Below are 15,694 nucleotides of genomic sequence, written 5' to 3' on the forward strand. Positions count from 1 at the left end.
TAACCAATTCTTCTGTAACGACCACATTTGAATGTTATTTTTGATGATTCGGTAGCTGGAATATGCCTTTTCTTCTGCCTTCTACCTGGCGGGACTTTGAAATTTGGAGGTTTAATAATTTGTGACTTAACACTCTCTGGTATAATCTAAGAATCCGTATTTCCTACAGGATGTATTTGTCTTTCATATGTTTTCAGCCAAGATTCCTTTAAGTACCAGTCCGAGCAGAAATTGAACTTCTTGATGTTTCTCTTCTCGATAACTGCAATTGCATGTATACATGGCAATTCATCAAATTGAAACTGAAAACAATCACATGTTCTTTTGTTTAAATCCACCAAGAAAGTAATTCCTTCTTCCTCAACTCTAGAACGCCATGAATCAACAGGGAAGACCTTCAAAGTTGAAAAACTATAAGTTAGTACATTATGTTAAATTATCATTACAATAATAAGCTAAAGTAAGAACATAATACTTACATTTAAAGTAAAAGCTAAATCTATCTTTTTCTTCAATTCCTCTTCTACCCAACAAGAAACGTCATAAAAAGTTCCTTCTGCTTCATTTCTTCTTTCATAAAACTAACGTTGTAGCTTCACTTGGATGAAATCCATCATTCTTAATATAGGTAACTCCCTTGCTTCTAATAGCACAGAATTCATTGACTCAACTATGTTTGTTGTGAGCATGTCATATCTTCGTCGTGGACTACAAGAACGTGCCCACCTTTCCGGTGGTTCTTCCATCAAGTAGTCAAAAGTCTTCTTATCAACTTTTACTATATCTGACATGTATAGATCAAATTCTTTGCGCCTGTATACTCTTGCAGCACTTTGAAAAAGTTTTATGACCTCACTTTTCACTTTCCTTCGCTTTAGGTTCTGCTCCAAATGATAGATACAAATCCCATGGTGGCTTTCAGGATATACCTTTGCAATGCCATGTGCAATAGATTGATGCCTGTCCGATAAAAAAATTAAATTATCACGGCTCCCAATTGCATTGCGAAGCTCACTAAAGTACCACTCATAGGAATTGTTATTTTCAGATTCTGCAATTCCAAAGGCTAGTGGGAATATTTGATTATTTGCATCCTTTGAAACTGAAATCATTAAAACACCACAATATTTTGACTTCAAAAAAGTTGCATCAACAGCAATCACTAGTCTATAATGATTCCAACCAGCTATTGATGATGCATATGCATAAAACATATAAAGAAACCTGAAAATACAGTTTAACAGAAGGTTAAAAATACAGGACACCAAATCCTTAATATTTTCACTGCACATATCAAAGTTAAGGACACAATGTCCTTAACATTTTCAGTGCACACATCAAAGTTAAGGAGAACTTGTCCTTAACTTTTAGAATACACATATCATAGTTAAGGACACCATGTCCTTAACTTTTACAATGCACACATCAAAGTTAAGGATACCACGTCCTTAACATTTTCACTGCACACATCAAAGTTAAGGACACCATCTCGTTAACTTTTTCACTATACACATCAAAGTTAAGGACACTATGTCCTTAACTTTTTCACTGCACACATCAAAGTTAAGGACACCATCTCATTAACTTTTTCACTGCACACATCCAAGTTAAGGACACCATGTCCTTAATATTTTCACTGCACACAGCAAAGTTAAGGACATTGTGTCCTTAACTTTTACAATGCACACATCAAAGTTAAGGAGACCATGTTCTTAAGTTTTTCACTACACACATCCAAGTTAAGGACACCATGTCCTTAACATTTTTACTGCACACATCAAAGTTAAGGACACCATGTCTTTAATATTTTTACTGCACACATCAAAGTTAAGGACATCATATCCTTAACTTTTTTATTGCACACATCCAAGTTAAGGATACCATGTCCTAAAGTTTATAAAACAGACTAATAAACTCTTTTTGATTGTTTACCTGTTGTTGTCGTCTATCTTTATGTTAGTGTATGTTCCCGGATTTTTACTTTTCATCATATACAAGTATGAAGACAATAATTCATAATTCTCTTCAGGAGTTCCTCTTATTAAAGCTGAAGCACGTTGAATAGCACGCCACGCCTTATGATAACCAATGTCTAGTCCATGCGATTTTTGCATTTCTGCCATGACAAAGGCTGGTGTAACTTCAAACCTTGGGTCTCGAAGATTGTCGATAATGTAACCACTAATCAACTTTGAAGTTGCATGCCTTTGATCAGCTTTCATAGTGTTAACTGAGCAGTCATGATTTTTCTCAATCTTTACTATCTTGAATAGTGTTGAATCTTTAATTCTGAAAGCACGCACACACCACCCACACCTATCATCATTGCATTTCAATGAATATCTTGTTGAGCTTGATCTAACAACCTTGAATTCAAAATATCCTTTAATTGCTATATTGGAAAAACAGTTAATTATACTCTTCTTTTTTGTCAAATATTGATCCCACTTTTATTTCATCCAACGAAGCATTTTCTCTTAATATCATAGTTGGGGATTCTTTTTGTTTCGAATTTGAGTTTTGTCTAGTTAGTTGAGTAAAGGTTTTTTTCAGCAACTTCTTCTATTACCGGTGCACTCTCTAAGACTTGAATACCCAAAGCTTGTTCGTTGTCAATCTCTATAATGCTTTGTCCTTCTACTTGAATAGAATCAAATATTTGAAGCACCTCTTCAGTTATTGGTTGAGCTTCAACCACATCTATTTCCATTATCTGTTGGAATTTGTCTTGATTGTCTTGTTGAATTTCTGTATTGACATGTTCAAAGATGCTTGTAGAATCAAAAACTCTTTCCGAAATATCAACAATGAAACGACAGCCCTTGAAGAGTGAATGACTTTTTAGTAACTCTATATATGTGTGAAGATTTAAATCTTTGGATACAAGCATTCCCTTGCTTGTTCCCAGATTGATATCAAACCATATCATTGCTTCAAACTTGTCTCTATCCAATTCAATAACTTCAAATACCTGGTTAATGAAATCTTCAAATCGAATTGCCTCAGGTACTAGAAGCTTTGTTTGATGATCAAGATACTTATAGTCTGCAGTCCATCTACCATTAAAAGTAACTATAATACATATTGTATCCATCCTGCAAGTCAAGAAAATGAGAAATTCAGGATATATTTATACAACAATCGTAAAGTTAAGGACAAGATGTCCTAAACTTTATCAATACAAGTTGCAAAACACAAGACACTATGTCCTTAATATTTAGAACAACAGTCATGAAGTTAAGGATATCATGTCCTAAACTTTATCAATACAAGTTGCAAATACAGGACACTATGTCCTTAATATTTACACAGTAGTCATGAAGTTAAGGACATCATGTCCTAAACTTTATTAGTATAGGTTGCAAAAATAGGACACTATGTCCTTAACTTTTACACAGTATTCATGAAGTTAAAGACATCATGTCCTAAACTTTATCAGTACAAGTTGTAAAAACAAGACACTATGTCCTTAACTTTGATGTGTGCAGTCAAAATATTAAGGACATGATATCCTTAACTTCGATGTGTGCATTGTAAAAGTTAAGGACAACCTGTCCTTAACTTTGATGTGTGCAGTAAAAAAGTTAAGGACATTGTGTCCTTAACTTTGCTGTGTGCAGTAAAAATGTTAAGGACATGGTGTCCTAAATTTTATTAGTATAGGTTGCAAAAACAGGACACTATGTCCTTAATTTTTACACAGTAGTCATGAAGTTAAGGACATCATGTCCTAAACTTTATCTGTACAAGTTGTAAAAATAGGACACTATGTCCTTAACTTTGATGTGTGCAGTCAAAATATTAAGGACATGGTGTCCTTAACTTGGATGTGTGCATTGTAAAAGTTAAGGACATGATGTCCTTAACTTCGATGTATGCATTGTAAAAGTTAAGGACAAGCTGTCCTTAACTTTGATGTGTGCAGTGAAAAAGTTAAGGACATTGTGTCCTTAACTTTATTAATACAATTTGCAAATACAGGACACTATGTCCTTAATATTTAGAACAACAGTCATGAAGTTAAGGACATCGTGTCCTTAACTTTATTAATACAAGTTGCAAAACACAGGACACTTTATCCTTAATATTTTTTAGAATAACAGTCATGTTAAGGACACCAAATCCTTAACATTATGTCCTCAATATTTACAGAACAATCACAGAGTTAAGGACGCAATGTCCTTAACGTTATCAATACAGAAAAGAAAAAAAATTCAAATTCCTAGCATCTTATTCTTCAGTAACGAAATAAAAATCTACACAAACACACAAAAGCATATAGAGATATTTGAAACTTTAGAACTTACTGTAATTTTATGGTGAATTTCGGACGAGAAAGTTAAATTCTGAACTTAGACAAAAAGTTTGAAATCGGAAGAGAAGCTTCTGCAATTTTGGACGATCACAACAATTCTCTGCACGTAAGTTTGAGCTGCTGCTGATCGTGAATAAGGAGTGTATGTATCAGCGAAATCCTATATAGCAGAAGGGTATTTTCGTTCGGGCGGGTAAAAATTTATTAAAGCAGTGACTAAAGACTAAATACATTTAAAACAGTGACTTAAAAGTAAATACATGTGTTAATACTGGCTATCTGTGCACATCGCCCAATTTTCTTTTCTAAAAAACTCATAGTACAAATTAACCAAACGACTTCTCCGTACAATGCAATTTTTTTTTTAGAAATACCTTGTGCATTCGAAAGAATGTAGCTAAGTATGTAAATTTTCTTCCCCATGTTTGGTTTGGCGAATAAGAGGAAAGGAAAGCAGATGGCAGAAAGTTAAATTTTCTTCAAGTTTCTCCTTTCGGTTCCCTGTATAAGCAATTGCGAAGCCAGCATTTTTATCAAAGGGGTCAAAATATAAAGAAATAAACTCACCAAGAAGTCAAGGGGTGTTAATAATAATATATATGCATATTTTATAAAAAAATTACCTAACTACACAGTGTAATTTTACGATAAATGGGTGTCGATTGACACCTCTTGAGTGCGTGTGGCTCCGCCACGGTATATAAGTAGCAAGCATCAAGAATTTATTTTAAAAAAATAAAAAGAAAAACGATCTGTTCAGCGAATAATTGAATGAAGTTGCAATTTACTAGTTTACTAGGTGAAAGTTGAAACTTAGCATTACCACATTGAGGTTAGCTTTCTTGTTCTTTTCTCTGCAGTGAGTTAATACCTTCCATTGCTCAACTGTTTATGGGCTCTCAAATTTTTACATGATATTGTCCATTAAAGAAATGGAGTATTATCACTTTTATCACGTATCAGAAACTATTTATATTTGGTAGTCGAAAAAATATAAAATTTAATAATTTTTATATATAACATATATGATGTGTATATATATACAAAAAATATACAAATTTTATATAATTTCTTGACTATTATTTTTATAGCGGCTATCCAGTGTCATTTTTCCAAGAATACCTTCCCCTGTCACAGATAATTCTTGTTTAAAGTTTGTTGTTTTAATGCATCCTACTCGCTATTCACAGCTGAGTTCTCCCTCAAATGCATGGGCTTCCATATTAATATAGCTTGTTTGGCCAAGGTTCTCTAAGGCTATAAAAAAAAAAGTGTTTTTTATTCAAAGTTGAAGTGTTTGGCCAAATTTTTAGAAGGAAAAAAAAATACTTTTGAATAGAAACATAAGCAGTTTTGGAGAGGCAATAAAAAATAGCTTCACCTAATACACTTACAAACACTTTCTAAAATCTTGACCAAATATCAATTGATGCTCAAAAGTGGTTTTCAAATTTGGTAGCTAAACACAAACTACTTTTCACTAAAAATACTTTTGAAAAAAAAAACTTTTCAAAATAAGTTGATTTTAGAAGTTTTGCCAAATATGCTATAAGTCTTTTGTCTGTATGTTACGAACGTTAACTCGAGGCAAGTTCAAATTAGTTAAGTGCATTCACACGGCCTAGTGATTAATAAAGTAGAGGAAAGCTTTAGAAGACTATGATTCAAATTTTAGGAAGGATAAAAAAAAATACATCAAAGTAATTTGTTTCTATTTGTCTAAATTTTAATGAAAATAATTACAAGAAGTTGAATCGACAACGTTATAAATAAAATTACTTAAATACACAGATTTTACTAAGGAAGGTATCTTTTTATAGGTAGACATATGTTTTTGCCGACCCAAACCAAACAATCAAAAATAAACATAAAAAGCTACAACTAATGTCTCATCACCCACCTCCCTCCACTAACTGTCCAAAATACACCAAAGAGCACATCTCCTTTAAGATACCTCTCTCCCCTTTGCATAAATCCCAAACTCAACACACACACACACACACACACACACACACACACTGAAACTCAATTAATCTTTGCAAAAATGGCCACTTCAATTTTCCTCTCACATCCTCTTTTTCCTTTCCCTCCTTTATCATCAAAACACCATAAAATCCCAACTCCCAAACAAACCTCAGCCATATTAGCATATCACCCCACCATCAAACACATCAAGAAACCATTTTTCAACTCCCATTTTCCATTTCCTTACAAACCCAGAAAGGAAATTTGGTCTATTTCAGTGGGAAGAACACAAATTGATGATAAAGATGAAATTTTGGTGGGGGAAGATTCAGCTGAATTCCAGTTATCCAAACAAAAGATTTCATCTTGGGTTTATTTTACTGGGATTCTTGGTGTTGTTCTTTATGTTCTTAATGTTATTTGGATTGATAATTCAACTGGCTTTGGAAAATCATTCATTGATGCTGTTTCCACCATTTCAGATAGCCATGAGGTGGATATTTATTGCTTGTTTCTTTGTCTGATTCTGTTTGTATCTTCTTCTTTTTTTCTTTCTTTTTTCTGAATTGGGTCGTGAGATATTGCTTTTGGTGTTATTCGTTACTTGGTTTTAGGTGTTTAACATGTTACTCCCTTCATTTCATATATGTTCCAATTTATATCACATTTGTGTGGCAGATGTATTTCGTTAAGGGTAAAATATAAAGTTTAAAGTTAAATGTGTTTTCAGGTATTAAAATGTGTGGTTCTTTTGAAACGGTATAATAAGGAAATATTGTTACATAAAGTGAAAGAGAACTGGAAAAGGAAAATTGTCTTAAAAAAGAAACTTTAAATGGAAAGAGAATTACTTAAAGGGGGTTACATTATTCTATTTTCTTTTACTTTAACTTTACTTGATAGTGATCCTAAATTTTGTAGTTTTCTGACAGAGGACGGAGTTCCCACTTCTTCCTCATTTGCAGTCCTTGTTGCACTTCACTCAAATTTGGTATTTTGACAATCTCAATAAACGTGCTTCTGTCATGCTTGGTTATATTCTATACGCACAATTTTTTAATGGTGATGTCGAGCCAGCTTTCGCGCACCTTTACTACTTTACCTGGTAATTATATCCTCCTACCAGTATAGGTATCGAGGAACTCTACCCACCAAGGCGTTAGGCATTACCTAACTCCTTTTTTTTCCTCTGCAAAATTTAAACCCTGGTCTAACAAGGTCTTTGTTCGAGTTTCATTGACTACTAGCCCATGCGCTTGGGTGCAATATCATCTGCTAACTATTATCTGTTAAGTTTGGTTTGAAAATGAAGTAGAGGTCAAGATTTTTAATTTCTGCTAACTTGACTTTAGCATATAAATAAAAGGACCTTTCTGTTCAGGTGGGTGTTAAGGTTCTTGTTTGAGTTAATAAGTGCTAATTGTAGCAAATTTATTGCTCATTTGAGCTTGACTAATGCTTGGGACAGTTCAGTTGGAATTGGCATATGCACTAACATATTGCGGCCACAACTTTGGTAGTTAGGTGAATAACTACTGTTTTGTCTGACGTTCTTTTTCTTTTTCCATTGCTGCTCTTTTGTCTGCATTAACTAAAATATCATGTCATAAAATGTGACTAGCAATTCATTGTTTTAGTCTCTATTACATAAGTTATAGTACAAGATTATCTCACTTATCTAGAGACCTAAATAAGATGTTTTACAATCATGATTTGTGGAAAAGAAGACGGTAAAAAGAAATATCAGGAACCAGTGGAATAAATGTCATTCTTACAGTTCGAAGAATTTTTATTTTAAAAATTTAATTACTAGCGAGTCTAGGACTAAATTTCAAGACAATAATATTTTTGCATAGGATGTTAGACAGTTTTTTGACTGTCTTGAGAGAAGTGTTCTTTCTTCTTTTTCTTCCTTTTATTTTTTTTCTTTTGGTTGGTAGTGATACAGTTGGAGGTGTATCTACTGATACTTCACAGGTATTAAGTAACACATTGGAATTAAGTTACTTATGATATGAAGAATGGGACTTAGGTGTAGTTGTTGTTGTTTGTTGTGTACGAGGGAAGCGATGCATATGAGTTCTTGACGAATCATGTGGCAAACATACAGTTGTCTGAAGCTTCTACGCTATTGTTTCTTTCTTCATAAACTTTCTTGCTTTCCACTTTGGCTCTCTTGGTCACCAGCATAAATATTATTCTTTCGTTTTGCATAATTAAATTTCTGTTTGCTGAGTGTTTATCCAAATGTTTCCGCAGATTGTAATGCTTTCCCTCACCTTGATTTTCGCAATAGTCCACAGCGGTCTTGCTAGTCTTAGAGACAAAGGTGAGGAACTCATTGGAGAACGTGCCTTTCGTGTAGTGTTTGCCGGGATATCTTTGCCATTGGCAGTCAGCACAATTGTAAGTTTCTACACCGCTGGCAGAAACTGAGAATTTAGAATCTTTTGGTAACTTCTATAATTTTCCTGTGCAATGCTTGATAAATGGAAATTTAACATAACCAAAGGTTCTTATAATGGTGTACAGGTGTATTTCATTAACCACCGATACGATGGAGTGCAATTATGGCAATTACAGAGCATAGCCGGACTTCATGAACTAGTTTGGTTCTCTAACTTTATTTCCTTCTTCTTCCTATACCCATCGACATTCAATTTACTAGAGGTAGCAGCTGTTGACAAACCCAAGATACATCTTTGGGAAACTGGGATTATGAGGATTACCAGGCATCCACAGGTATTAGTCAACATTCACTTAATTGTGACTTACTGTTGTGTAAGATACCGATTGAATCTGATACCATAAAGTGCCTTGTCCTGAAACACCATTTTGTACCTTTTAGTCTCAAAAGTCTTTCTGAACCAACTTCAACTACGGATTCATATCACTTCACTTTGTACCTTGTATTATTTTTAATTTTCCAGGATATAAAAGACGTAATAAACAAAGGAAGGAGGTTTAGATATGATGATTTGTGTTTATAATTTCAGAAGGGGTCAGGACTAGTTTCTTTAGGTTTATACAAGTGTATAAAACTCATCTTACCGTGCGAAACTTTATTTTACTTTTGATTCTGTGAATCAAAGTATTGACTCTACGGGTCAAAGGGTTTGTTAAAGGAGTCAAATAAGGCATGTCACAAAGAATAGTATTACACGAAAAGGACGGATTTGCCGCATGATGAGCTTTAACAGGAAAAGAGGTCAAGATTATTGTAATCCAGTTCTGATCATGCAGAAAAGGGAAGAGGCCGTCCTATTGATGAAGCTGTTCCATAATTGAGGATTTTTAGTAAATAGGAACCATTCTCAAGTCTCGAAATTTGAGAAAACAAGTCTCCTTTACATGATTGTTATAATTGTTTTTGTGCATATATGTTAAGCATTTTTGTCTTTATTTGCTGCTTCATTGCCAGGTAATGTTATTCTTTCTTTTATAGCTAATTGAAGCCTATGTTCTCCTTATCAGATGGTTGGGCAGGTGATATGGTGCTTAGCTCACACGTTGTGGATCGGGAACTCAGTTGCAGTGGCTGCCTCAGTAGGTTTGATTGGACATCATCTGTTTGGTGCCTGGAATGGAGACCGAAGGTTAGCCATACGACATGGTGAGGCTTTTGAAGTCGTGAAGAACAGAACGAGTGTCATACCATTTGCAGCTATTCTTGATGGCCGCCAAAAGTTGCCTGAAGATTATTACAAGGAATTTTTCAGGTTGCCTTATGTATCAATAACAGCATTGACATTAGGTGCTTACTTTCTCCATCCCATTATGCAAGCTGCCAGTTATCGGCTGCACTGGTAGTAACTCTGATGTCAGACAACTCTTTTCCATACAAGAAATCGCGAGTCCAAGTTGTACATTTCAAGATATATATTGGTTGCCTAAAGTGAGCCTTGAAGGAGTAGGAAAGCAAAGAAAGAAGAGGAATATGAAGGATTCAGTTTAGTGCTCTTAGAAATATACAAGTTTCAACTTTGGTTTCCTTCAAATTCTGTATTGTGTATTATTGTATATGTCCTTCTGATGACTTTAATTTAAGCAACTATAAGAGAAAATATAATACAGGGATTAGGATGGGGATATTACAATACATATATTACTACTTATGTATAAAAGATTTCCATATTGTATGGTTGATCTTTTTATAGATCGGACAGGGGAAGAATCCAATACTGCGTTTGGTTTGAGGGTCATACACGGTTATAAAAGGGCAGTTCGGTGCATTAAGCTCTCGCTATGCGCGGGGTCCGGGAAGGGCTGAACCACAAGTGTCTATTGTATGCAATCTTACCCTGCATTTCTGCAAGGGGCTGTTTTCACGGTTCGAACCCGTGATCTCCTGGTCACATGACAATAATTTTACCAGTTACGTCAAAACTCTCATTCATCTTCAAAGACTATGAAAGATATTAAAAAGTTGAAGACTTTTATTGTGTGAAAGTTTGGAAAAGGTAAGTACAGTAAAATATCACGAAGACACTGACTATAATGGTGTTGAGATTAGTTTGCACACATCTCGATTATTTCACGAGTATTTGTTACTTCTCATCAGCACAGACACCGAGAGAAAAAAGAAAGTACGTGCTAAAGTTAACACGGAAAAATAATAAAACAAAGAAGATAAAACAGGGAGAATTATTGGGGACTTTGGCTATAATGTGAAAGGTAAGAAGACAAGCAAGAGAATGAAAATGGACAATGAAACAAACAAGAAGGCAAGTTCTCTTTTTCGATTAAAACAACTTTCAAACGGATTACTCAACGTTGGAAAAGGCTTCTTTCAACTTTGTAATTGCCTCCTCTCACTAGCCTACACAGCTATAATATTGGAACCCTTTTCTCACCCTTATATTTTCCTTCAAATATGCAAAAACATTCTATATTAAGCAGAAAAAATGAACAAAATAATGTTATAGCAAAAAAAGAACACAAGATTTTATAATTGTCCAAAGTTATGAGGCATGTCAATGGTCATCATCGAGTCGATACAAAGATCGAAATAGGGATGAAACCAGTAAATTTCACAGGTGGGTTAGAATTCTCAAACCTTACATACACTTTGACAAAGAAGATAAAAGATACTGATGGAAAATGGCTAAATCAAGAAGTTGACTTATTACACCAAATAACTGGCTATGCACCAAAAGGTTGTGTAACTGCAGTTATGGGTCCAAGTGGTACTGGAAAATCAACATTCTTAGATGGTTTAGCTGGTAGAATTTTAAGTCTAAGGGGTAGAGTTTCTGTTGATGGAATAGATATGACACCAAGTTTTATTAAGAGAACTTCTGCTTATATTATGCAAGATGATAGACTCTTTCCTATGCTTACTGTCTATGAGACATTGTTGTTTGCTGCTGATTTTAGGCTTGGGCCAATTTCAATGACTGATAAAAGACAGCGCGTTGAGAAGCTAATTGAGCAACTTGGTTTACCTGTAAGTCACTCAATAACTGTCATATAGTTTTTATACACTAGATTACTATATATAGTAACTATTTAGAGAGGCGGAGCCAGGATTTCAGCTTTATGAGTTCTTGATTTTAGAATAACGACTTCAAGTGCTAATAACTAGGTTCTAAATTTAATATTTGTACATATTTAAAGAACTTCTTAAATGTACACAAATGTACTGTTTGAGCAGTAGTTACTGGGTTCATCCGAACCTGTATTTGGGCTTCAAGCTCCGGCCCCTGACCATTTATTGTTTATTTTATGGTAGTCGGCTAGGAATACTTATATAGGTGATGAAGGGACACGAGGGGTATCTGGTGGTGAACGTCGTAGGGTGTCAATAGGGGTGGACATAATACATGGACCTTCATTGTTATTTTTGGATGAGCCAACTTCAGGTCTTGATTCAACTAGTGCTCATAGTGTGATTGACAAAGTTCATGCCATTGCGCGAGCTGGTAGCACGGTGATCCTAACCATTCATCAACCATCATCTCGAATCCAGTTGATTCTTGACCATCTCATTATTCTGGCTCGCGGACAGCTCATGTATCAAGGATCACCAAAAGACGCTGCTATACATCTTGGTAGAATGGGGAGAAAAGTACCAAAGGGTGAAAGTTCAATAGAGTATTTGATTGATGTGATTCAAGAATATGATCAGTCTGAACTTGGAGTTGAGGCATTAGCTGCATTTGCTCTTACTGGAATGAAACCTCCACCATTAGGCGAACATGAGATGTCAATTGTCCCTTCATTACCAGCATCGTCACACAGGTCTAACAAACGCCTTAATCATTTGCAAACAAATGCAAAAAAGGATCAAGATTTTGATCATAGTCTAAGAAGTCCCTGGAATTCATCTAAGTCTTGGAGTGCTAGCCACAGTGGAGTTCTTCAAACACTAGGATTTTCACCTGCTAGACACCGCACTGATCATAGAAATCCAAATCCGATAAGGTAAAATATTCTTTTATGTCAACGCATGAGTTGTTCTAATTCCTAGATCAGTATGTTAGAGTGTCCTATATTGGCTGAGAAAACTGATTGTTGTCTCCGTATATGGTCTCGGACAATCTTCATTTTATGAGCAAGCTTTTGAGGTTGAGCTAGATTCAAGGTTCATTTTCTTAATATGGTATCAAAGTCGAACCCATCCTTGTTCTTGGTTTACCCGATGTTAGACCCCGTCCCCCTATTTTATGTGTTCCCCTCTCCAAATGTCCAGCGTTGTGCGTGCAAAGGGTGTTAGAATGTCTCATATTAGTTGGGGGAATGAGATGTTGTCTCTTTATATTATATTGGACAATTTTCACCTTATGAGCTACCTTTAGAGGTTGAGTTAGGCGCGAAGTCTATTTTCTTAACACAGGATTTGAACACTAGTGATCATTTTAGTCGTGTAATAAACATGCCTCTTTAATGCCTATTTTCACTCATCTAGATGTTTAACTTGCACCTAGGGAGACCGATCTTCCTAATTGCTTTAAAGCTATATCTGATCCAGCCTTGGGCGTGTTGGGGGTGTTAAAGTGTCTCACATTAGTTGAGAGAATGAGTTGTTGTCTCTTTATATGATATTACGCAATCTTCACATCATGAGCTAAGTTTTGATGTTGAGTTAGGCGAGAGGTCTATTTTCGTAACACAAGATTTGGAAGCTAGCGATCATTTTAGTCGTCTAATAAAACATGCTTTGTAGTATTATCTGACTAACTGCCATATAATATTTGTGTTTTTTTGTGCAGTTCATCTCCAGGTGACTATGCCTATACTAGTGAAAATTATCTAAGTACTACAACCCCTCACACTCAAAGTAGTGAATGCACTCTCAATGTAAATGATTTTTTGACTCCATATGCTGCAGCCAACACCAATTCATACCAATATCTAGGCCCCAAATTTGCAAATTCATTCTTATCAGAGACATGGATTCTCATGAGAAGAAACTTTATAAACATCTGACGTACCCCTGAACTAGTCATGAGAATTATGATGGCAACTATGTTTATGCATCCAAAAGAAAACCTACAGGGGATAACGAATCGCCTTAGTTTCTTCATCTTCACAGTTTGTCTGTTTTTCTTTTCGTCTAATGATGCTGTCCCGGCTTTCATTCAAGAACATTTCATCTTCGTCCGCGAGACATCTCACAACAAGTATAGAGCCTCTTCTTACACTATTGCAGGTCTAGTTACTTACCTTCCTTTCTTGGCTGTTCAGGCTGCAGTTTATGCACTCATTGTTTGGTTTGCACTATCGCTTCGCGGACCATTTATATACTTCTTGATTGTTCTTTACATGTCCCTTCTGTCCACAAACTCTTTTGTTGTGTTTGTGAGTTCAGTGGTACCAAATTACATATTAGGATATGCTGCTGTCATTGCTTTTACTGCTTTGTTCTTCTTGTTTTGTGGCTATTTTTTAAATAGCCATGACATGCCATCATATTGGAAATGGATGAATTATATTTCAACTATGAGTTATTCATATGAAGGGCTACTTATGAATCAGTTTCAGACATCACAAACTTTTGGAATTGACCCTTTTGGAAGGAATGTAACTGGCAATGGAATCTTGAAATCACTCAGGGAATTTGAATTCCTTCGAAAGGGTCTCTCCAAATTCCATCGACTCATTCGCCATGTTAGCAGATTCTTTTGTAAAGGCACACGCAGGGGCCATAAAGGTCGCAACGAGAAAATCGGACCTTTTTAAGGTAAGACAAAAGGATAATGAAATGCTGAGGGAGTTCTTGTCCCGATTTCAAATAGAACGCATGGAATTGCCACCGGTCACAAATGATTGGGCCGTTCAAGCTTTCACCCAAGGGTTGAACGAGCGGAGTTCGATCGCATCACGTCAGTTGAAACAAAGTTTGATCGAGTATCCGGCCGTGATCTGGGCAGATGTGCACAATCGATATCAGTCAAAGATCAGGGTCGAGGACGATCAACTAAGAGCCCCCTCCGGTTCAGTACATCCAAACAGGTCGATAGTTAAGAACCAGAAGGACATCGATAGGGAGCGAAGGTCGAACAGAGATCGATATCAACCATATACCGCAGATCGAAGGAACAATGGTTCAAGATGCAATTCCGCCCAGAACAATTGAAGAAGTGATCAAGGACAGAGTTCTCGGGGACTTATGAGCAAAAGTAGTTTTGACAAGTATGTCGATCCCACAGAGGCACCTCGATTATCGGAATATAACTTTAGCATCGATGCATCGGGCATTGTATCGGCAACCGGAAGGATCAAAGATACTAGGTGGCCCAGACCCATACAGACCGATCCTTCCCAAAGAAACCCAAATTTGATATGCAGGTTTCATGGCACGCATGGTCACAAGACCGAGGATTGCAGACAATTAAGGGAAGAGGTAGCTCGTCTATTCAACGAGGGCCACCTTCGAGAGTTCCTCAGCGATCGAGCCAAGAATCATTTCAGAGAAAGTTCTCCCAAAAGGAAAAATGAACATGAGGAACCCCAACATGTCATTCATATGATCGTCGGTGGGATCGACATTCCACAGGGACCCATGTTCAAACATACTAAGGTATCAACCACTAGGGAAAAACGAACTCGAGACTATGTGCCCGAAGGCACTTTGTCATTCAAAAACGAAGAAGCAGAAGGCATTTCTCAGCCCCACAACGACGCTCTAGTAATTTCTATCTTATTAAGTAAAGTTCAAGTTAAGCGTGTTTTAATGGATCCAGGTAGTTCGGCGAATAATATCCGATTGAGGGCCGTGGAACATCTCGGCCTACAGAATCAAATCATACCCGCAGCTCGAATTTTAAACGGCTTCAATATGACCAGTGAAATAACTAAAGGGGAGATTATTCTACCGGTGAACGTGGCTGGAACGATTCAAGACACCAAATTCCACGTAATCGAGGGTGACATGAGATACAATGCCCGCTCGGAAGACCTTGGATCCACAAT

The 15,694-nt window shown here is 36.0% G+C and overlaps 2 protein-coding genes across 2 annotated transcripts; both read left to right on the forward strand.

Moving 5' to 3' along the window:
* The first annotated feature begins 6,201 nt into the window (after positions 1 to 6,201).
* On the forward strand, positions 6,202 to 10,434 carry LOC104121634 (15-cis-zeta-carotene isomerase, chloroplastic). The gene is made up of 4 exons (XM_009633672.4): positions 6,202 to 6,773; positions 8,540 to 8,686; positions 8,813 to 9,022; positions 9,755 to 10,434. The coding sequence occupies exons 1-4, from the start codon at positions 6,360 to 6,362 to the stop codon at positions 10,088 to 10,090; spliced, it is 1,107 nt and encodes a 368-aa protein (XP_009631967.1). The 5' UTR covers positions 6,202 to 6,359; the 3' UTR covers positions 10,091 to 10,434.
* A 790-nt stretch (positions 10,435 to 11,224) lies between these two features.
* LOC104121636 (ABC transporter G family member STR2-like) lies at positions 11,225 to 14,219 on the forward strand. The gene is made up of 3 exons (XM_070191692.1): positions 11,225 to 11,726; positions 12,012 to 12,703; positions 13,492 to 14,219. The coding sequence occupies exons 1-3, from the start codon at positions 11,244 to 11,246 to the stop codon at positions 13,706 to 13,708; spliced, it is 1,392 nt and encodes a 463-aa protein (XP_070047793.1). The 5' UTR covers positions 11,225 to 11,243; the 3' UTR covers positions 13,709 to 14,219.
* The last annotated feature ends 1,475 nt before the right edge of the window (positions 14,220 to 15,694 follow it).

Source organism: Nicotiana tomentosiformis, chromosome 12 (assembly GCF_000390325.3).
Source record: "Nicotiana tomentosiformis chromosome 12, ASM39032v3, whole genome shotgun sequence".
NCBI lineage: Eukaryota > Viridiplantae > Streptophyta > Magnoliopsida > Solanales > Solanaceae > Nicotiana > Nicotiana tomentosiformis.